General features: G+C 45.9%; 1 protein-coding gene across 1 annotated transcript; it reads left to right on the top strand.

The window, feature by feature from the left end:
* Positions 1–962: 962 nt before the first annotated feature.
* On the top strand, positions 963–7308 carry LOC123086217 (ATP-dependent DNA helicase Q-like 1). The gene is made up of 10 exons (XM_044507930.1): positions 963–1196; positions 4434–4819; positions 5057–5317; positions 5409–5572; positions 5696–5792; positions 5886–5929; positions 6016–6130; positions 6213–6566; positions 6652–6876; positions 6969–7308. The coding sequence occupies exons 1-10, from the start codon at positions 1088–1090 to the stop codon at positions 7077–7079; spliced, it is 1866 nt and encodes a 621-aa protein (XP_044363865.1). The 5' UTR covers positions 963–1087; the 3' UTR covers positions 7080–7308.
* The last annotated feature ends 16413 nt before the right edge of the window (positions 7309–23721 follow it).

Here is a 23721-nt window from a genome sequence, read left to right as displayed (position 1 = left end):
CTTTTTTCCAAATTCGGTGAACTTTTTTTGAATTGGATGACTTTTTTCGAAATCGATGAACTTTTTTACAAAATTGTTGAACTTATTTCAAATTTGATGAACTTTTTTCTAAATCGATGAACTTTTTTTCAATATTGATGAACTTTTTTCCAATATTGACGAACTTTTTTCAAATTCGATGAACTCTTTTTCCATTATTGATGAACTTTTTTCCAAAATCGATGAACTTCTTTCAAATTTGTGAACTTTTTTAAATCGATGATCTTTTTTGAAAATTGATAAACTATTTTTGTGAATCACTGAACTTTTTGTTCAAAATCAATGAACCTTTTTCAGATTTTCTGGACTTTTCTAAAAATCGACGAACTTCTTCAGATTTTTGTGAAGTTTTTCTAATTCGTGGTTCTTTCTAAAATATGTGGACTTTTTCGAAAAAAATTGATGAAATTTGTTTCAAATTTGATGAACTTTTTTTTAAGTCGATGAACTATTTTCAATATCGATGAACTTTTTTGAAAATTGATGACCATTTGTTCAAAATTGATGAACTTTTTTCAAATTTGTGAACTTCTTTGAAAATCGATGATTTTTTTTAGAATACATGACTTCTTTTTTCTAATTCGTGATGTTTTTAAAATCTATGGACATTCAAAATTTGTTCACATTTCTTACAAAGAAGTCATGTTTTTCTAATTAGTGCGGCTATAGTTTTGGTTTAATACGTTTCGCGTTGAAAACTTTCACAGAGGGCTTAATAGCTTTACTGGTTAGCCAAGCATGCGTTTAAGCAAATTGGCGCAAGTTCGATACCTATCACACGAGATCGAATTTTTGCTGGTGGTTTTCGCGCTGTAAATACTTTTTACGCTGTGAGCGTGTTCATGGGCCGGCCCGCTAGCGCGCTGCTGTAGGCGCCCGTTGCCTCAGTGGGCGCATAAGGCGCCCGTTAGGAGCTCCCGAGCCAAAGGAGACCGCGCGCGCCCGCACCCGCAGGCCGCAGCTCTTTCCCGCGTCTCCCCCTCACCGACGTTAGGGTTTCGATCCGTGCCGGCGTCCGCGGGAGGCGGAGGCGTGCTTGCCAGCCGGAATGGAGGAGCCTCACTGGGAGAGGGAGCGTCTCCTGGACCTGGCCGTCGACTACGGCTTCGACCGCGACTTCGCCGTAGCCGCCCTCTCCCGCCTCGTCCACCTCTACGGTACCGCCGCCTTACGCCCCCCTCCCCCCCTCCCCGCGAGCTCTAACGGCGGATTAGCTGCGGCTGGTTTTGTTTTCATGGGACGAGCTCCTGATTTGATTGAAACGAGGAGTTAAAATGTAGTAGGAATTGTAGGGGAGAGACGCCCGGCCCAATTAAAGACCATTTCATTTTGGGGGTGGTTTGGTTGCGCTACTAGGATCAATGCCGCTTATGCATTATGAACACATCAACTTGTTATTTGCGCATGAAAAACTTGGTTCATGATAGAGAGAGGACCAGTTATCACGAATTATGGAAAATGTATTAGCTGTTCTATTGGTTTCGCATGTGTTGACAATACTGCATTTTGATCACAATGAGCAGTCGTTTTGAGTATTTAGGTAGGTAGGTTGTTTGCGATATGGAAGGTGTTGAATCAAATCATTTCTTCTTAAGTGTACATATATTTTCTGTTTTGACCATTTTAGTGGGCCAGTGTTTGGGTGTTTTTTCTCCATGACAAGGAATTGGTGTACTTCTCCTAACTAGTAAAAGGCACGTACCAAGTACGTGTATAATCTAATAAAAGAAATAGTAAGCATTGGATTATTATTTGTCTTACTCCCTAATAATTTCGAGAAAATAAACTTGAATTAACGTCATCATTATGGCGATGGGGATACGCAAATTGGCAATGCATCCAACTTTTCACAAAATTATCAAGAAAGACCTATTTGCCAGTTCGTAAATAGTTCACACCCTAAGAACATGTGTTTGTGTTGATCATCATTTAACATGAAAAAGACTCCTTGGTCTATTTTGTTTGCCCCATATGATTCCTTGTTCTTATGACTAAACTTTACACAATTGGTAATTGCAATAAGAAGATCAAGGAATCGCTGCCCAATTTTTTTTTACATTTTTTTGGAAAAGGGGGACTTCCCCGGCCTCTGCATCGAAAAGATGCATACGGCCACCTTTATTAAACAAGCAAAGAGGTTCGACACCAGTCTAAAATTCTCAAACAAAGCTGCTCACAGAGCGCTAAAGAAGGAAACCAAAAGCCACCACCGGCCGGCAAGAGAAAGATAGGAAAACTAATTGCCTATCCTATTACATGACCGCCATCCAAACCGGCTGAAGATATCCCGTGCAACCATCTCCCATCGGATAGATCCAGTAACCAAACGCTCCCTGGCCTCCGTCGGAGTGAGTAATAACCACATACGGATCAAAGCAATGGCTCCGCCTTGTGAACCCACTTTTGGAGATATACATGATCGCTGCACACTTTTGGAGGCCAAATAGAAGAGTGCCATTCTGGATAAATAACAATGGGCAGCCATTATCTTTTACTACTCTTCTCCCGCAAAAAGAAATACTACTCTCCAGAACAGATATGTAATATCTTATACATCTCAGTATCTCACATTCTTCATGCTCGGACGTCCAATAATACAAAATTCTCGAAACTATTAAACCACATGAGATAAGGCTTCAGTATGTTTTACTGCCTTTCTCGCAGTAGGTTTCCATGCTTGTAACCAATGGTGAACAATTGGAGGCAAAAACTGTCATCTTCCATGTCTGAACCTAGTAGTACAGCCATTAGAAATAAATGCCATCATACAGAGTTACTTCCATGTAATCAGGGGTGGCATGAATTTTTTTCTTTCTGCTTGATCTAAATCAAAGTCTTCATTCATTTTACAATTAGAAACATATTGCCCTCATTGGTCAGATGAGTATATATTAAAATTACCAATAGAAACACTGTATTTTTAACAGAGATAAAGAGAAAAATATTAGATAAGGATAGATTATTACTCATCAAGTTTTTCAATATTTAGTAAAGATAAATTGAACGATTGAATCATGTATGCTATATTTTGAAACACACAATATTTTAAGTAGGTGATTGTGAGATAAAATCCCACTGCTTTTCTTTCTTGGCATAGGACTGTTACCATCATACAAAGTGCAACCAAGATATAGAGTTGGATTCTTCTTTTATTAATGGCACATCATAAATAACTTGTCATTGAGGATAATTCTACTGGCATGCATGTTTTGTCATTGGCGTCTGTACTCGTGCCTTGCATCATTGTTGGTACTTGCACTATCATCTGGTGGTCCAGATTAATCACAGAAAATTCAATAATTTTTCTGGTCTGCCTCAAAGAACCGCAACATATGTTGGTTTGACAAAAACACAAACAGCTGCCGTGCAGGAATACCAAACATTACCAATGACCATAACCAGCGCTAAATTTTCAAAACTGAGGGTTAATGTGATGATACGTGATAGATATTAGTAAAGAATCACCCGTGGAGTATCCGGATGCAGAAAAAGAAAAGCAAAACCAGTACAGGGAATGACTCACTTGGACAAGCTAAGCTACTCTATGACAGAGGAAGCTCCGAAGTCATCGCGACGCCGCGTATGCCGGACATACAAAAGGAGGGACTTGGCATAGGAATGCAGGGTGGAGGTGTGTTGAAGCTTGGGATGCAGAAGGGTGCGCGCAGGTTTTGCGGTGGCCGGCGAGACGGCGGCCGACATCTGGGTGCGAGGCGGCCAGTTTAGAAGTGGATTTTGGGAGCAAGAATACAGAAGATTGCTGTGTGGAGAGAGACGGGAGGCGGGGGTGAGTCAGTTGCTGCATGCTGGGAGCGGAGGGGGACGCCGGCCTGATCAGAGAAATGTATGGCGTACGGCGGTACGGGAAGAGTTCAGTCCGGAAGAATCGAGAAGGACCTGACAGAGAAACAAGCAGCCTGAACCGTTAGATGTATCCAAATCTGACGGCCAACTTTCTTTGGATTCGCTCCTGCTTAGTCTGTTGGATCTGCGAAATGGACGGCCCATACTGTTTTCAGATGAAGTTTGGCGGGAACACTGTATACGTGGTGGTAAGCCGCGAGTTCAAAAACTGATGTACTATAATAGTAGAGATAGAATGAGCAAAGGTCCTGCCGTGCATTCGACAGAATAAACATATGTTTGGTACTCCTGCCCATCTTCACAACATAAATCAGTGAAACCTGCTCAGTATGCTGACTTAGACGTTTAGTTTTCGGCAGCATTTTATATTGAATTATCAAGTGACTAGTGCTGAGGTTTCTGATGCTTTTGGATAAACTGTACCACCCATAGTTAACACATTATGCTTTGCTTTTGCTTCAGTGTAGTTTTGGGTTCACTTCTTGCTGGTTGATACTATGTATGGGCGATAATTTATTGTTCTGGCACAGGAGAGGGTGGCCAAGATTTCATCACTGTGGAGAACTGCGGCGATGATTTTATTGCTGCATTGGCTGATGCAACACAACTTACTGATGACTGGGATGACCTGAATGCAATAGAGACTGAAGCTTGTGGCAATTTGAATGAAATGATGAGGAAGGGTGTAAATGATGAAAAAGGAGGAGTTGTTCTGGATACCCCTTTGTTCAAAAGGGCAGACTCCTCCAGTCAACATAATCCGAAAGGTTTAAAAACATCGAGCTTTTCCTCTGATGATTCAGATTTTGACATATTTGATGAAACAAACACCCACCGTGATAATAACGTGGGTACCCAGAAGAAGCCACAAACAAGAAACTCTAAAGCTCAGACAAGAAGCTCAACAAAATCTACTGTAAGCCAACTCCTGATTTCTCCCATTACTGGTCTCTTCCATCTCCATTTCTATTGTGCACATGATGGATATGTACTTGTGAAAATACTGTGACATAAGTTGACTGAGCCTGCACCCATATGGACACAGTAAACATGCTATTACTATCTCCACAAAAGTAGAGAGAGTTTTGCTTTTCCAATCCTGCTGCTAATCTTATAGGCATTGCTCTTTGTGTTTCGAAATTATGTTTTAAAGGTGACCAAAGGAACCAAGAGATATGAATCATCAACTCCAACTTCAAATAGAGAGGGACAGCAAAATGCATGTCTTCGGAAGAGAGAAATTTTGAGTTATGAGCAGCTTTCTTCTCTAGATGACATCAATTTGGCCAATGCTGTCATCTTTGGCAACAAAAGTTTTAGGCCCCTGCAGTATGAAGCTTGTAGTGCTGCACTGGACAATAAAGACTGTTTTATACTTATGCCAACAGGCGGTGGCAAAAGCTTGTGTTATCAGGTCATTAAATTCTGCCTTGTTCAGCATTCTTCTTTTAATCTTGTTTGTTTTGCGAGATTTGAAAACTTCATTTGTATTATCACCTTTGCAGCTCCCTGCAACATTGCATCCAGGTGTTACTGTTGTTGTGTGTCCATTGCTGTCACTTATTCAGGATCAGGTGGTTGCTTTAACCTTCAAGTTTGGGATACAAGCAGCATTCTTGAATTCTCAGCAAACTGCTGCACAGGCATCTGCAGTTATCCAAGAGCTTAGGTTATTCCGTAGTTCATTTGATCTCTACTTTACATTATCACATGATTTTCTTTCCTATATCCCCTCCAGTGTAAGAAATGATCTGCCATTTGTTTTGTAACTTAAGTTCTCATCTCGTTGCAGAAATGGCACACCTTCTTTCAAACTTCTGTATGTCACACCTGAAAGAATGGCTGGAAACTATCCCTTCAAGGAGATCCTCAAAGGCTTACACCAGAGGGTATATATTATGTTGTTGAAATGCTAGTTCTTCCGAGATCAGTACTTCTATTATTTGGCCCGAGAGGATATGCTAACCTGGACTTTTTGATAGGGATTGCTAGCAAGGTTTGTGATTGATGAAGCACACTGTGTAAGGTAATGCTTAAATCAAACCTTTGTCATATTCTTCCATAAGCAGTTTTTTTTTCCTGACATATTGCTGATTTCTATTTCTATCCAAGTCAATGGGGACATGACTTCCGTCCAGATTACCGAGGCCTAGGATGCCTCAAACAGCACTTCCCTAGAGTCCCAATCATGGCTCTAACTGCAACAGCAACTGAAGCTGTCCGTAAGGTACTAAAGCATTCCCCTCCTGTTCCCACACTACAGCTTGGAACACTAATTATTAGCTATAATTTTTATATGGAATTTGCAGGACGTCCTCAGTACCTTGAGGATCCCAAATGCTTTGGTACTTAAGAGGAGCTTTGACAGACACAACCTCGACTACATGGTGATTGGCAAGACGAGAACTCCCCAGATGCAGCTGGGTGAGCTCCTGAAAGAGCGTTTCATGAACATGTCTGGCATTGTGTACTGCCTCTCGAAGAATGAATGTGCGGACACTGCCAAGTTCTTGAGGGAGAAGTACAAGATAAAATGTGCGCATTACCATGCCGGCTTGGCGGCCCGTCAGCGAAGCAGCGTCCAAGAGAAGTGGCACAGAGGAGAGGTCAAAGTTATTTGTGCTACAATAGCCTTCGGCATGGGGATCGACAAGCCTGATGTGGTACGTATTCTCAGTCAATGTTTTTTTTTTGAATACTTGTGCACATTGTTTGCTAACTGCAACCTTTCAATCTGACACCACTCAGCGCTTTGTTGTCCACAACACGCTGTCGAAATCGATAGAAAGCTACTATCAGGAGTCTGGGCGGGCTGGAAGAGACGGCCTTCCAGCGCATTGTGTGGTGTTATATCAGAAGAAAGACTTCAGCCGCATCGTGTGCATGCTGAGGAGTGCTGATAACTTCAAGAGTGAAACCTTCAAGGTTGCAATGGACCAAGCAAAGAAAATGCAGGCGTATTGCGAGCTGAAGGTAAATAATATCTTGCTAACTAAAAGTGCAGAGCAAGGTGGTTGAAAAATCATCAGCAATCAACTTATGAACAATGCTCCTTTCTTTTCCAGACTGAGTGTCGCAGGCAGACTCTTCTGGGCCACTTTGGCGAACAGTTCAACAGTCAAAGGTGTAAAGATGGCCCTTGCCCCTGTGACATCTGTCTGAAGGAAGCTTCATGAGGGCACTAAGAAAGTGTTGGTCTTAACTCCATGATGGCTTGCTACTTAGAAGCTGTGTTCCTACAGAACCAGTACAAGCTTTGTGATGGTGATGCACACCGTCACTGTACTTGATGTTCAGGCTTTACGATGGATGCAGAGGACAGGAGGGGGCTATGTTGCACATATTGTGGGATTTTACCTTATAGCTCTTCACTGCATATATAAGCACGTAACCCTTTTATGTTTCTCCTCTCGGTTCCTCGAAGTCTTGTTATAATAAAACAAGACGTTAAGAGCTGATTAAGCCTACATTCTTACCATAACAATAGAGGTGTCTTTTCTTTACTCTTATTCTAGTGGCTTCAAAGTATCAACATCGGGTATTTTCTTAAGCCCACACAAAGGAATCCTGTGATCTCCACTAACATGCAAACAAACGACTGATTTTTTGGATGGTCAATATCTGGCGATCGTTCGCCGCAGCGGGAGGGAGCTCCGCTGCCACCGCTCGATCTCCTTCCTTCGGCCACCTCCTCCACAACGAAGAGCAGATCCGTAATCCTCTCTCCATCCCATCCTGACCCCCATGTCACCCCCGCTCAGGCAACTTGGGTGGTGCCGCAACCCTAGCCGCCGGGGATGTTACCTCCTTCCCTCCCTTTGTCATCGCCAGGGGACGTTGCTGGGCTAAGCCTGGGGGCTGACGGCGGTGGCGGGGTCTTCCTCTCTCCCACGACATGGTGAGGAGGCGCGACCGTTTGGGTCTTGGCGGCGCGGCGGCCGGCCCTGCTTCGGGCGACGGCGGCGGCCATGTGACCTCGGATCGGCGGTGGCGGCGTGGAAGGCCTGGTGGACGGGTTGACTGCATGCGTGGCCTGGCCTCCGTTTAGATTTGATCTGGCCGGTGCGGCCTACTCGCTGTGCAGCAACAGAGATCAGTGGCGGTCCCGTGCACACGATGTTAGATGGAGGTTCGTCGAGCAGATTCGGACGAAAAAACTTGCTCTTGGCTAGTTGCAAAGGCCGGCGATGGCGGCACTCTTTTGTGCCCCTTCTTGAAGGCATCGCCGTGGAGAAGCTCCAGACCTCTATCTACTACCTCCAGGGGAAATTCTAGATCAGTTGATCGGATGACGGCGACGCTCTTGTGACCCCCCCCCCTCTCAGGGGGCGTCATTCTTGGAGGTGTGCATTGGCTAAAGGGACCAGTGGACTATTTCAGCGGTAGAGCGGCGTTTCATGTGACGCATCGACGACATGGAGTCTCGGCGATGTGGCGCTGCATGATCTCGGTGACGGATGCATGATGATGGACGTGCATAGGAAGGTGGCATTTTCTAGTGTCGTAGTGGCGTCTAGGCCTGGCAAGGTCGATGGAAGACGATGGCGGCAGCCTCTTAGTGTGCACATGCGATGCCCACTGGGAGTGAGCTGGATAGGTGTGTGCCCCAGACCAGGCGATTGCGGCTTGGTTGAGGTCTCTGGTTTTAGATGTTGGGCTTTGATGTAAGGTGTGGGCAGACGACCTCGATAATACGCATCCCTTCATCAAGTTGATAGGAGTAGCGATAGATGTTGTCAAAATGGTGACTTTAGACTTATTGATGTATTACTTTAAAAGGTCTTGGCGAATAATCTACCATTATTAAGAAGTTGCTCCTCACTTCTACCTATTCTTTCTACATGTACACTATCCACATCAGCATGATGCCATGTCAACGTTCTCTCAACATGCAGCCTCCACCTCAGTAGAAAAAATATCAACAAATCATTAGGTCATCAGAATTGTTTTAGGCGTTACATGCCACATCAACGCTTTTTTAGAGCTCGGCATTCTTTTCTCAGTCATTTGGTTTTACGGTGTTGTTCCAACCACCAAGAGTTAATTAATTTTTAGTAAGCAATCGTTTCCTCTTCCTAATTGACGAGTCCTAAAAAGTTGAGGCGCATCATTTTCCTCGGCACACCGATCTCATCTTCCTCATCTCTATTCCTAAAGGCTCCATGGAAGATGGGCAACAGCTACAAGTGTGTGATGTGCCACTTGATGGTGGATGTGACGCTCCCGATTCAATCGTACACTAATCATGCACGCAAATGTGTATGATCAAGATCAGGGACTCACGGAAGATATCACAACACAACTCTAAAAATAAAACAAGTCATACAAGCATCATATTACAAGCCAGAGGCCTCGAGGGCTCGAATACAAGAGCTCGATCATAGATGAGTCAGCGGAAGCAACAATATCTGAGTACATACATAAGTTAAACAAGTTTGCCTTAAGAAGGCTAGCACAAATCAGGATACAGATCGAAAGAGGCGCAAGCCTCCTGCCTGAGATCCTCCTAAACTACTCCTAGTCGTCGTCAGCGGGCTGCACGTAGTAGTAGGCACCTCCCGAGTAGTAGTAGTCGTCGTCGACGGTGGCGTCTGGCTTCTGGGCTCCAACGTCTGGTCGCGGCAATCGAGTATAGAAAGGGGGAAAAGGGGAGCAAAGCAACCGTGAGTACTCATCCAAAGTACTCGCAAGCAAGGAGCTACACTACATATGTATGCACTAGTATCAAATGGAATAAGGGTATCATATGTGGACTGAACTGCAGAATGCCGGAATAAGAGGGGGATAGCTAGTCCTATCGAAGACTACGCTTCTGGTAACCTCCATCTTGCAGCGGGAGAAAATAGTAGATGGTAAGTTCACCAAGTATCATCGCATAGCATAATCCTAACTGATGATCCCCCCTCGTCGCCCTATGAGAGAGCGATCACCGGTTGTATCTGGCACTTGGAAGGGTGTGTTTTATTAAGTATCCGGTTCTAGTTGTCATAAGGTCAAGGTACAACTCCGGGTCGTCCTTTTACCGAGGGACACGGCTATTCGAATAGATCAACTTCCCTGCAGGGGTGCACCACATTTCCCAACACGCTCGATCCCATTTGGCCGGACACACTTTCCTGGGTCATGCCCGGCCTTGGAAGATCAACACGTCGCAGCCCTACCTAGGCACAACAGAGAGGTCAGCACGCCGGTCTAAATCCTATGGCGTAGGGGTCTGGGCCCATCGCCCATTGCACACCTGCATGTTGCATGGGCGGCCGGAGAGCAGACCTAGCAACCTCCATTACAAAGGAAGTTGCATTACGCGGTCCAACCCGGCGCGCGCCGCTCAGTCGCTGACGTCACAAAGGCTTCGGCTGATACCATGACGTCGAGTGCCCATAATTGTCCCCGCGTAGATGGTTAGTGCGTATAGGCCAGTGGCCAGACTCAGATCAAATACCAAGATCTCATTAAACGTGTTATCTTGAAATAACCGCGAACGCCGACCAGGGCCAGGCCCACCTCTCTCCTAGGTGGTCTCGACCTGCCCTTGTCGCTTCGCCACAAAGATCCACACAGAGGGCCATTGGGACAAAGGTCCTTTCAGCCCCCAATCCGTGAATCACTCGCGGGTGCTCCACAAGCCGATCCGTCTTTAGTCACCACATGTATTATGTATAAAGTATATAGTATATACCCGTGATCACCTCCCGAGTGATCACGGTCCGATAATATAGCATGGCAGACGAACAAGAATGTAGGGCCACTGATGATAAACTAGCATCCTGTACTAAGCATTAGGATTGCAGGTAAAGGTAACAACAGTAGTAGCAAGGACAGGCTATGCATCAGGATAGGATTAACGAAAAGCAGTAACATGCTACACTACTCTAATGCAAGCAGTATAGAGAAGAGTAGGCGATATATGGTGATCAAGGGGGAGGGCTTGCCTGGTTGCTCTGGCAAGAGAGAGGGGTCGTCAACTCCGTAGTCGTACTGGGTAGCAGCGTCGTCGGTCTCGGTGTCTAGCGAGAGAAGAGGGGGGAGAAACAATAAATATAATGCAAACAAATGCATGACATTGCATGACATGACAAAGCGTGATGCTAGGTGTGCCCTAACGCGGTACGAGGTGGTACCGGTGAAGGGGGAAAACATCCGGGAAAGTATTCCCGGTGTTTCACGTTTTCGGATAGATGAACCGGAGGGGGAAAGTTGCGTGTTTGCTATGCTAGGGATGCATGTGGACGAACGGGCTGCATAACCGGATTTGTCACGTCGTTCTGAGCAACTTTCATGTACAAAGTTTTTCGATCCGAGCTACGGTTAATTTTCTATGATTTTTCAAAGTTTTAATATTATTCTGAAATTATTTTAATTCGAAAATAAATGCTAAATTGCTAGGCGCACCCAGCACAGTGTACACAAAAGTGTACCCAGTGGCTGACAGGTGGGCCAGAGGGACCCAGTTGACCAGTCAACATTTGACTGGTCAACAGGGGTGGGAACCCCTGTCATTGACTATTTTAGTCTACTCTAACCGTTTAGTTAGTTTAGTTAGTTATCTGTTTAATCTTAACTATCATTAATTAGTTTAATTAATTGTTTAGTTTAATTAATCAAAATAAATTAAGTTAATTAATTATTTAATTATTTGATTAATATTTTATTTATTATTCATTTTTAAACCCTTTTTTATAATGTTCTGGGGCGTGGGCCCCTTGGGTCAATGGCACAGGTCCGCCAGCGCCACGACTGGATGCGCGGGGCAGGGGCACGGGACCCCGGCGAGGCCATGGGTGGGCGCGCGAGCTGCGCCCGCTGGGAGAAGCAAGGCAGGGGCGGACAGGGAGGTAGCGGCCACCGGAAACGGCCGGAGGCAGCAGCACTGCGGCAGGCAGTGGGGCGGCCAAGTAGCGCCATGGCGCGAGCGCGGCCAGGCCATCATGGGGGGGGGGAGGGGGTTCGGCATGGCGAGGTGCAAACGGCCGTGGGCAGGGGAGCACCGGACGAGGCCGGTGCGGCAAGGAGCACGGTCGGGCAGGGACGTCCATGTGCGGGCGGTTGCGGGCGCGCGCGGCCATGGGCGCAAGAGAGCGCGAGGAGGGGGCCGCGGGCGCGGGAGCTCGTGGAGCCGACGAGAGGGCGGCAGGGGAGCAACCACAGGGGCACCGAGGCGCGGCGGTGAGCGCGAGCGCGTGCGCGGTGGAGGAGCGCGGGGAGCGCGCTGGAGCAGGGGAGTGGTGCGCGTCGACGGGACGGTGCAGGCGACAGCGGCCGCGATTGGGCGCCGGAGCGCGTGCGGTGAGGGCCGCAGGTCGCGGCCATGGTAGGGGAAAGGCAGGGTGGCGGCCGGAGTGGTGCATGGCGACGGGAGCAGAGGAGAAGGGAGGCCGGAGCCTCACCGTGATCGCAGGGAACGGGGCAGCGGGCTCGGAGAGGAGGGCGAGGAAGGGGCGGCGTCCGGGTCGCTGGTGACGAGTGCGGCGGAGCGACGGGGTCGAGGGCGCGGCGCCGGAACGGCGGCCTCGGCTCGGGATGAGGAGGAGGCGAGGAGGAGGCGAGGTGACGGGGTCGAGGTGGCGACTACGTAGGGTGACGGGGCGCGGGAACGCTCCCTCGATCCAGATCGGATCAAGAGGAGGGGAAGATCGACGTGGGGAGTGGGGGATGTGTGCGGTTAGGGTTTCGGTAGGTGGTGGAGATAAGGTGAGTGGGGGTGGGCTGGCCGGTTGGGCCGGTGGAGTCCCTTTTTATTTGTCTTCTACTTTTGTATTTTCTTTTCTTTTATTTTCTTTTCTGTTTTATTTATTTTAGCTAGCAAAACAGCTTTACCAAAAATATAATCCCTACTCCTAAATTAGCATAATAACATAGGCCACCTACTCCAAAAGCTTTGATGATTATATAAACTAGATTAACATTTGTTTAGTATTTACAAGCATTTAAATAATTGTTTTGCTGCTGTTTTACTTACTACAGTGCATTTAAATACTTTACAAAGTGTGGTTTCTTCACCAATATTTAATATGGATTATTTGGCTCACCCCGAACATTTTAGTTTTAATATTTGAATTTTTTTATTGTTTGCTTGATTTTGAATTTGAATTCGAACCGTTTTCGAACTAACGCGAGATTAGCAACAGTAATTGAGGTGACGTGGCATCATTAGCAGAGGTTTACTGTAGCCTAATTATCCGGGCGTTACAATTCTCCTCCACTACAAGAAACCTTGTCCCGAGATTTAAGAGGGGAGTAAGGGGGAAAGTTCTGGTTACGATATGCTAACGGATCTTCTCGAAGAAGTTAATTCCCTTCGTTGATGTATTCATTTCTTTATTCCAATGCATCATGATGAAGTTGTCGTCCTTTTTTCGGGGAACTCCATCGTACTTACGAATAGGTAAGGGGCAGCCCTACAACGATAGGATGTTATAAGGGAGAATCATCTAGGGGTATCCCAAGAATGAACATCTGAGTATCTCTCGATTTGAACAAATGAAACACATCGAGAGCAAAGTAAGACGGTGCAATAAGAAGTTTCAAGCGGATAGGCAATCGTTCATTGCCTGAAACAGAGTATGAAAGGGGTTCAGAGCAACGGGAATAAGTATTGTGTCTGATACCAGAATTGATCACCAGGAAGGAGGCTCGCAAATTACATACGAAACGAAGCGCAAGGGATAACTTCGAAACAGGGATGTACAGGAGAGTCAAGTTTCGATCCTGTGAAACTGTGGGTTATGGGCCCACCATGTGGTTAAAGTAGGAGGGCACTGACATCTTGCATGGTCATGATAGCAAGGCATCATGATAGCCAGGCATGTCAGAGAAGAGACTGTCGGTTATGTTGGCAACAACGTTGGTACCAAGGGCGAGGGACGAAGAGAACCATTTTCCTGCTCGTTAATTCGACGCAGACCAATAGGCAAAGTTCTCATCCATCGGTGGTTACCTGAATGCCATCAACAATAGTAATAGGGTCTTACCGACACGATTGTGCACCTAGGTGTTTACATAAGCAGAAGAATATTGCTGCTTAGATCATATAGATCACTGGAAAGGTTAAACAAACCAATGTAAAGGAAATGTGAGCATCAGATTAACAGAACAATGGAAAGGAAAATGTGTTTAAACACATATTTCAAGGGTATATCCTTCCCAAGGACAAGCAGAGCATGATATCCATGACAGGATATAATGTAGAAAACTTTTTAGGTAAGGAGAGAGAAATTTCATGACTTTACCCATACAACGATATTTGGATAATTGAGCAGGAAACATTTAACATTAGGCTTTAAATGTTCTTATTGATAATTGGAGTAAAATATATATGCTTTGAGATAGCATTGACATGGTCTTCAGGCAAAGGTCAGACTTTGGAAACACAAAGGATCCATCAGGAATAACTTGTAGAATAAGTCTTACAATTTCCTCATGGAAGAATGGATAACCTTACTGAAAAGGAATCTATAACCATAGGGCCTCTGGCCGAGTGTGCTAAGTACGGCATCCTGGATATAAAAGATGGTAATACTCCAAGGTAAAGAAGAACAAATGTTGGATAGCAAGGAACTCAAGGTATAACACAAAACACGAATAAGTTTGTGTTGAACGGAAGGCAATAAAGTGGTCGGTGATAACACAAAGCGAGGATGGTATTTCTCATCAAGAATTTGATATATATCTTGGAAAAGCTCAGGATGTTGATGATGACCACAACACATTTGTCGAGAGATTTCATGAAGATGTTATCGGTCGCCGATGACATCAAGTCAAATGATGATGCAGCGAAAGGTTATGGGAACCAAGGGTATGCCACAGACTTGAAATCAAGTTTGTTGTTCCAGTAGAAATGATATGACGAGGAAGATCGACATAAGATTAGGTCATTTTCGAAAATTTTGCTCCGAGGAGAAGGACCAGGTAGCACAGTTAAAATTTAGCACGATAATGATATAGCCAACCGGGCTAGGAATGACTTGAAGGATTATTAAACTCGTAAGCAATGAAAATTACTTATAGTTAAGGAATCGGAGTACAGACTCGATTCACTATCGATGTCCTTGAGTGTCTAACAACTCAGAATTCGGGGAAAATTTTGGAATCAGTGAGGAATAATACTTGAAGAAGAACTCATAAGAAGTTATGCAGTTCCGTGATAATCTCAAGATACCAGAGGGGGTAATACTCGATGACAGATCAAAGTAGAGGTTGGACAGGTGCAATGATCTGCACAAGACAAGTACTCAACTTGTCTTGATAAATGGTATTAATGAGAAAATATGGTCGGAACCCTGATTGCAAAGGACCAATCATAGATACAGGACGAATTTATAACAAGGGGATTAATATCATTTACAAGAAGCTTCGATGATAAGTTTCACATCGAGTCCATGGGCATGAACGCAAAGGCTCAAGGTCGACTCCCACTTCTTCCATGCATAACCTTTCATTTTACTTCTCGCTTTTGATGAAGCTGTAGTGTAGAAATTTTATCTAGCAAAATACCAGAAGAGTATGACTCGTGAAGACTTTTGAGTTCACACATAATAAGGAAGGCATAGGTTCAACCCATCAGGGTGTCATGGAAACATATTCCGCAAGCTTCAATAGTAAACATCACCAGCTCGAAAGTAGAGCATTGTTCAAAAGCAGGTGATACAATTTACCAAAGGCATTATATACCCATGGAAGGCTCACAAGGTTATTCAATATGAAGGACACTGTCAGATAAAATCCAACAAAGGAACCGTTGGTCCACAAGGGATCTGATGTGAGCATCGGTACTCAACCAGAGGAAGAAAATGCAAGGAGATCTGATTATAGAAACAACTGACTAATTCAAAGTTCAAATGCAAAGGAATTATGAATTCCAAGACAAGGGATCAGAAGCAATGCTCTGATTAGGGATGGATAAGTTGAATAGCCTTAGGGGTACAATCAAAGGCAATTTGATTGGTCGAGATCCAGCTCATGTTTAAAATGGCGTCTGAGCCGGAATGACGAAATGAAGGATCTGATTAAGGATTGCGAGCATTCACAACATATTGATTCAACAGACTCAAACTAATAATGACTAAGGATGCCAATAAGATTACCATACTTATGGGATCAATCATAATGCAAGTGAGTACGAATTTCGAGAGCAATGGGCTGTTGATGATTTTCAAGAGATCGAATGGTATTTCAAAGACCTTTGTGAAACACCTGAACAACTAGGGATGAGCGGATACTCGGCAAGTGCGAGGAAATATCCATAGGGGTATTCATGTAACAAGGAACTGCAAGGCAGTAGGCACAAGGATTCTCGGAACAACGAGTATTTCGGGATAATAACAAGAGCAACTGGGGAGTAAGGTAAGAATGGCAAGTGCATGTAGTTATCTATAGGGGTTGACGGTGGAAGGGAATTGCAAACGCAATGAGCACAAGTTCTCGGAATAACATCGGAGAGTATCTTCTGAATCTTCTGGTGTAGCAGGCGTTCATCTGTAATAAGGGGCTTTCCGGGAGAAAGTAATTATGAGAACCTAGAGTCAAATTTAGTAAAATCATTTAACACGAATAGAAGAGTGTTCAGAATCCCAGAGTAAGGATCGAGGAGTAAAATATCATAATACCACCCAATGGCGACGTGGGCCCATGGGCCGCACAACCATGTTAGTAAAACAGTTTTCATCGACTAGACTCAACTTCGGCCAAGGAGTGTGGAAGGGGATTCCTACAGGAAGTCAGCTCTGATACCAACTTGTCGTCAACTCCGTAGTCGTACTGGGTAGCAGCGTTGTCGGTCTCGGTGTCTAGCGAGAGAAGAGGGGGGAGAAACAATAAATATAATGCAAACAAATGCATGACGTTGCATGACATGACAAAGCGTGATGCTAGGTGTGCCCTAACACGGTATGAGGTGGTACCGGTGAAGGGGGAAAACATCCGGGAAAGTATTCCCGGTGTTTCACGTTTTCGGACAGATGAACCGGAGGGGGAAAGTTGCGTGTTTGCTATGCTAGGGATGCATGGCGGACGAACGAGCTGCATAACCGGATTCGTCACGTCGTTCTGAGCAACTTTCATGTACAAAGTTTTTCAATCTGAGCTACGGTTAATTTTCTATGATTTTTCAAAGTTTTAATATTATTCTAAAATTATTTTAATTCGAAAATAAATGCTAAATTGCTAGACGCACCCAGCACAGTGTACACAAAAGTGTACCCAAAGTGTACCCAGTGGCTGACAGGTGGGCCAGAGGGACCCAGTTGACCAGTCAACGTTTGACTGGTCAACAGGGGTGGGAACCCCTGTCATTGACTATTTTAGTCTACTCTAACCGTTTAGTTAGTTTAGTTAGTTATCTGTTTAATCTTAACTATGATTAATTAGTTTAATTAATTGTTTAGTTTAATTAATCAAAATTAATTAAGTAAATTAATTAATTAATATTTTATTTATTATTCATTTTTAAATCTTTTTTATAACATTCTGGGGCGTGGGCCCCTTGGGTCAGTGGCACAGGTCCGCCAGCGCCACGGCTGGACGCACGGGGTAGGGGCACGGGACCCTGACGAGGCCATGGATGGGCGCGCGAGCCGCGCCCGCTGGGAGAAGCAAGGCAGGGGCAGACAGGGAGGTAGCGGCCACCGGAAACGACCGGAGACAGCAGCACTGCGGCAGGCAGCGGGGCGGCCAAGCAGCGCCATGGCGCGAGCGCGGCCAGGCCACCGTGGGGGGAAGGAGGTTCAACACGGCGAGGTGCAAACAGCCGCGGGCAGGGCAGCGCCGGACGAGGCCGGTGCGGCAAGGAGCGTGGTCGGGCAGGGACGTCCATGTGCGGGCGGTTGCGGGCGCGCGCGGCCATGGGCGCAAGAGAGCGCGAGGAGGGGGCCGCGGGCGCGAGAGCTCGTGGAGCCGACGAGAGGGCGACAGGGGAGCAACCACAGGGGCGCCGAGGCGCAGCGGTGAGCGCGAGCGCGCGCGGTGGAGGAGCGCGGGGCGTGCGCTGGAGCAGAGGAGCGGTGCGCGTCGACGGGACGGTGCAGGCGACGGCGACCGCGATCGGGCGCCGGAGCGCGTGCGGCGAGGGCCGCAGGTCGCGGCCACGGTGGGGAAAGGCGGGGCGGCGGCCGGAGTGGTGCATGGCGACGGGAGCAGAGGAGAAGGGAGGCCGGAGCCTCACCGTGATCGCAGGGAACGGGGCAGCGGGCTCGGAGAGGAGGGCGAGGAAGGGGCGGCGTCCAGGTCGCCGGTGACGAGTGTGGCGGGGCGACGGGGTCGAGGTGGCGACGGCGTAGGGTGACGGGGCGCGGGAACGCTCCCTCGATCCAGGTCGGATCGAGAGGAGGGGGAGAGCAACGTGGGAAGTGGGGGATGTGTGCGGTTAGGGTTTTGGTAGATGGTGGGGATAAGGTGAGTGGGGGTGGGCTGACGGGTTGGGTCGGTGGAGGCCAGCTGGGCCACTTGGCCCAGCGGGGGGGGGGGGGGCTTTCTCTTTTCCCTTTTTATTTGTCTTCTACTTTTGTATTTTTTTCTTTTATTTTCTTTTCTGTTTTATTTATTTTAGCTAGCAAAACAGCTTTACCAAAAATATAACCCGTACTCCTAAATTAGCATAATAACATAGGCCACCTACTTCAAAAAGTTTGGTGATTATATAAACTAGATTAACATTTGTTTAGTATTTACAAGCATTTAAATAATTATTTTGCTGCTGTTTTACTTACTACAGTGCATTTAAATACTTTACAAAAGTGCGGTTTCTTCACCAATATTTAATATGGATTATTTGGCTCACCCCGAACATTTTAGTTTTAATATTTGAAACATCTTTTGTTTGCTTGATTTTGAATTTGAATTCGAACCGTTTTCGAACTAACGCGAGATTAGCAACAGTAATTGAGGTGGCGTGACATCATTAACAGAGGTTCACTGTAGCCTAATTATCCAGGCGTCACAGTGGATAACCCAGCCCCGACTCCATCCCCTAGGTCTCTAGAACCTCTGGCCTCTAGCTTCCCCGACAGCCTATCTTTCGAAAGCGGAATAGTGGAAGAGGGACTTCTGTCCTTGCTGTGCGAACTACGGAGGTCGCTGCGCTACAACCACACTACCGGTCCCAGCGGCGCATTCGAGCATCGTGTGAGTAGCAATGACAAGTCATTGAAATTGTCGATTTGGTCGACGCGATGGAGGACGAGCGCCATGGATTCCTGGTATCTCCAACAGTTCAACTTCACTGAATATTTTTCCGAATAATCCCCGATTGATCAAAGCAGTACCGTGTGCGGCCCAGGTCGTCACTGCCGCTCCAATATCTCCATGCCTCCTGCCAGCTCGTGTCCACCTCTCCATGGCTCCTGCCATCTTGCCTCGGTTGTAGGTTGTAAGAGCAACTCCAACAGACCGATCCAAACGGACGGCGATTTTGTCTGCTTTTTGTCCGTTTAAGTCGGCCAGACGGACACGGATGTCCGCTTCCGCATTTGGGTTGGTGCGTGCGCCCAACGCTGGCCTGAACCCATTTTTAATGACGCAAAATAAAAATAAAAATGAACGCATGTATATTAAAAAAGAGAAACAACATTAATTAAACATTAAAGCCGGCCATGAAGGTCGGCGTGAGTCCACGCGTCCACATTTGCATTACAAAAAGATAAAAACAGTCTAAACTACGAGGCGGCGCGCTGCCCTATGCGTCCTCGTCGTCGTCCTCGGGGTCCGTGAGGTCGATGAGCGTCGGCGCCGGCCCGGCCCAGGCGAACGCCGTGTTCCAGAGCGCCGTCATGTCGGGCAGTGCCGGTGCAGGCAGTGCCGGCGCGGGGGTTGTGCGGCCGCGGCCTGGCACGCCTCCTCCTCAGCCTCGTGCTGCTCCTTCTCGAGGTCGCACTCGAGCATCTCGAGGTACTCGCCGTCGTGGCACTCCTCGGCCACCCTGATCTTGCGCCAGTGCTCGAGGTACGCCTGCTCCTCCGCCGGCGTCGCTCCCGTCCAGACCGGCGGCGCGCGTACCCACTCGCGCACTACTCCCGTCCAGGAGTAGCGCTCGATGGGGGACGGCTCGGGCTCCGTCTCCGGCTTGATGGGGGACGGCGGGGCCACCGGCAGCACCACGATGTCGCCCGCCGCGGAGAGGGCAAGGGCCTGCGCCATTGCCGCATCGTACCGAGCCGCCTCTTCTGCCTTCACCCTGCGCCGCTCGTCCTCCTCGCTCTCCCGGAAGACGGCCGCAAGTGCCGACTGGTAGGCGTCCTCCGCCGCCTGGTCCTCCTCGCGGATGACGAGCGCCGGTGGCGGCGACCTCCGGTCGACCTCGCACACGCCCCGTCGCCTCGCCTCCTCGTGCTCGAAGGCGAACCACCTCGCCCAGTTGGGCGAGTCGGTTGCGTAGGCGGCCTCGCGGCGCTGCTCCGGCGTCAGCAGCGTCCGCCGGCGCCGCACCTCCTCCACGTGAGCATGAGCCGACCCCGGCGCCGCCGACACTGGGATCCTATCTGGATCCAGATGCCAGTCGTGCGGCAGCGTCACGTCGGGATACGACAGAGGCTGGCGGTGCTGCCAGTGCCACTCCGCCTGGTGCACTGGCACGCTCACGCGCTGCCTCTGCCGGCGAGGCGCCGGCGCCGGCGGAGGCGGGAGGAACTCTGAGGGGAAAGGGGTGGCAGGGGACTTGCCCTTGGCCTTGCCGCCGCTGGCGCCGAAGAAGATGCCCATCTCGCTGTGGTTGTGGTGGTTAGGGTTTGCCGGCGATGAGGGAGCAAAGGATGACAGATGTGGACGGCGGGTTTGGATGAGGACGGCCCCGCGCACGATCGCTGATGCGTGGGCCCGTCGTCATAAATTAAGTTGACCGCGTGGACAGCAGGTAGTTGGACGGCCGCCATGTGGGGACGCGGCGGACAGCGGAAAGGCGCGCGAAGCGTCCGTTCGGCGTCCGCGCCAACGCATTTGGGACGCAAATTTGAGCCGTAAATGCGTCGGCGCGGACGTGACGTGGACGTAATTTGAATTTGGGTCGACGCGTTGGACCGTCACTTTTGTCCACGCCGACTCAAACGGACGCAGGCGGACGAAATGGATCGGCCGTTTGGAGTTGCTCTAAGGCTCATGCAGCTCCACAGCTGACTGAACTTGAGGTGACCGTTTTATTCAAAACAGCTCCACAGATGCATGACAACAGTTTGAGACTAAGTTTGTACAGGCTTCATGGATGTTCTTCAGGGAGCTCCATCGTCCAATGTTTTACCTTGGTAGCTTTAGATAAGAAACCATCGAATAAGTAACCATGTCAAAAGTGTATCTTTTATAATTATTGTTTTGCTTCTTGCATCTGATTGTCATTTTTAACTACATGGACAATTTGGATCGCCGTGCTAATCTATGTAAGTTATCATGCTCTCTTCAATTCAGTGTTTTGGAAAAAAAAGAGGGTACTCGCTCCAAAAAGAACAAGAAAAGGAAGTTTAGTTGCCAGAAAAGGATTTTTTAATTTTAGTTGGGAGAAAAAAGAATTCGTACTCTTTCGCTCCGGTGACTCTGATTGGTTTTCTTCTATCGTTGATACTGGAGCTCTATTACTCACTGTCAAGTCAAGCAAACTACCATAATGCTTATTCTTTGTCCATATTTTTAACTATGCGGATTTGGAGAATGATTTACAACCAGAGTCCCACAAAATACACAATAACTATCTCAAAATAGAAATTTGTACATAATCTTTCATAGCGTCTTCATTTCAGAATACCCATTCTTATTGTCTTTACACACACATATATTTATGCAAGTCACACAAGACTACTTATGTCATATCACTATATTATTAAAGAAACAGCTCACAAATCACATTTTGCTATCTATATAGTTATTATTTCAAGTATTGTGTTCATTCCAATATATTTTCATGTAAGATCATATCTCTACTCTCTAAACAAAGTTATGTAATGTATGTATTATCATGTGTATATGACTAAAAGTCCCCACAGCAACACGCGGGGATCATCTAGCTAATAAAATGATTGTATGCATAGCCCTAATGTAGAGGTCGGGGGTCGTCCTCCTTTTCGAAGCAAAATCTGCCGATCGGGGGAATGTATCTGGTGCACCGGTGCTTGTGGTGATATCGATGCATCGAAAATCGTATCACATTTTTAAATGTTTCAAAAAATTAAAAATCTGAAAAAAAATCTAGCACATTGACACAATATCAGTGTATGTTGTCACAAAATATCATATCAAAATTCCAAACAGTGAACGAGATATAGAAATGAAAAAAAATGTCATCAATGTGACAATGGGCCAAATTGAACCCCAACTTATGTTATGTACTCCCTCCGTTATTAAATATAAGTGTTTTTAGAGACTTCTATATCGAAAATACAAAGGTGAACATGGGTGCGCGCGCACCCACATGAATAGTAAATTCATAAAAAATACTAGAAAAAATTTAAAAAATTCTGAAATTTTGCCGTATGAATCTTAGACGATCATCCTACTCACGTGTGAAGTTTCATGATGTATTTACATCTGTGGTATTCTTAGTGAAAAAAATACAAATGCGACCATACTATTCATTAAACAGTGTTTTTTAATATAGCTTCGATTACCTTCGATTTTGTCATTTTTGCCAAGATTATCACGGATGTGATTTCTTCGTGAAACTTCATATGCGAGTATACCGGTTGACTATGTATATTAAAAAAATAAATTCAGATTTTTTTGATTTTTGCTAGCATTTTTTTGAATTGGCTATTCATAAAGGGTGCGCGCGCACCCATGTTCACCAAATCCGCGTCCCTTCTATATGGACTACATACGGATGTATATAGACGCATTTTAGAGTGTAGATTCACTCACTTTGCTTAGTCCATATTAGAATCTCTAAATGGACTTATATTTAGGAACAGAGGGAGTACTATTGAGTGTCAAATTTGTTATTTTTATACCTCAAGCAATATTTTCCATTTTTATTTAAAATTTTGCGACAACATGGACCGATGTTGGGTGAATGTGCTAATATCTTTTACAATTTTATTTCACATATATGAAAATATGATACGGGCATACGATAGCACCACAAGCACCAGTGCACAGATATATCTCCCACCAGCCAAGCCCCCGCAGCGACCGACTAGTTATTTGTTGTGTAGTTTTTTCTTTCTTGTGTCTTTCATCCTTTTTGTTCTATCTTTTTCCTAGTTTTTTTCTTCTAAATTTTATTTTATCTTTTTTGTTTTGCCCTTTTTATATATTTTGTAGGCTTATATTTTCTTTTCCTATTTTATTTCGCTTTTATTTATTTATTTACTTTTGCGAACATCATTCCAATTCTTCAATAGTTTTTCTAATCATGAACATTTTTATAAATCATGATTTATTTCTAGAATTCATGAACATTTTTTAAAATCATGATTTTTTTTCTAATTTGCGAACGTTTCTTCAAAATTTGCGGACATTTTTGTAATCAGGAATATCTTTCTCAAATCTGCGAGCATTTTTCGAATTTGAACATTTTTTTGAAACTGTGAACTTTTTTTTGAAGCGGCGAACATTATGTGAATTTTGGGATCAATTTTTAAAATTCATGAATATTTTTATTTTTTTAAATACACGAACATGTTTTCTAATTCATGAGCATTTTTTCAATGACGAATTGTTTTTGAAAAGTATGGAATTCTTTTAAAATTTGGGTTTTTTCAAACATTTGTGAACATTTTTGGGGTTTTGGACATTTTTTCAAATCTATGAATATTTTATGATTTCTCAAATATTACCTTTGAAAATTTCACTATTTTTGAAATCAGGAACTTCTTGAAATCCCAAATTATTTTAATGAATAAAACAACA

This window comes from Triticum aestivum, chromosome 4A, assembly GCF_018294505.1.
Source record: "Triticum aestivum cultivar Chinese Spring chromosome 4A, IWGSC CS RefSeq v2.1, whole genome shotgun sequence".
NCBI lineage: Eukaryota > Viridiplantae > Streptophyta > Magnoliopsida > Poales > Poaceae > Triticum > Triticum aestivum.
The sequence above is the reverse complement of the archived record's forward strand: the minus strand, read 5'-3'. Positions and strand labels throughout refer to the sequence as shown.

Excerpts from the sequence above, each read along its gene's own strand:
- LOC123086217 (XM_044507930.1), top strand. The coding sequence starts at position 1,088 with ATGGAGGAGCCTCACTGGGAGAGGGAGCGTCTCCTGGACCTGGCCGTC. Across the intron at positions 4,820-5,056 it reads GAAGCTCAACAAAATCTACT|GTGACCAAAGGAACCAAGAG; the intron begins GTAAGCCAACTC and ends TATGTTTTAAAG. Across the intron at positions 5,573-5,695 it reads GCAGTTATCCAAGAGCTTAG|AAATGGCACACCTTCTTTCA; the intron begins GTTATTCCGTAG and ends ATCTCGTTGCAG.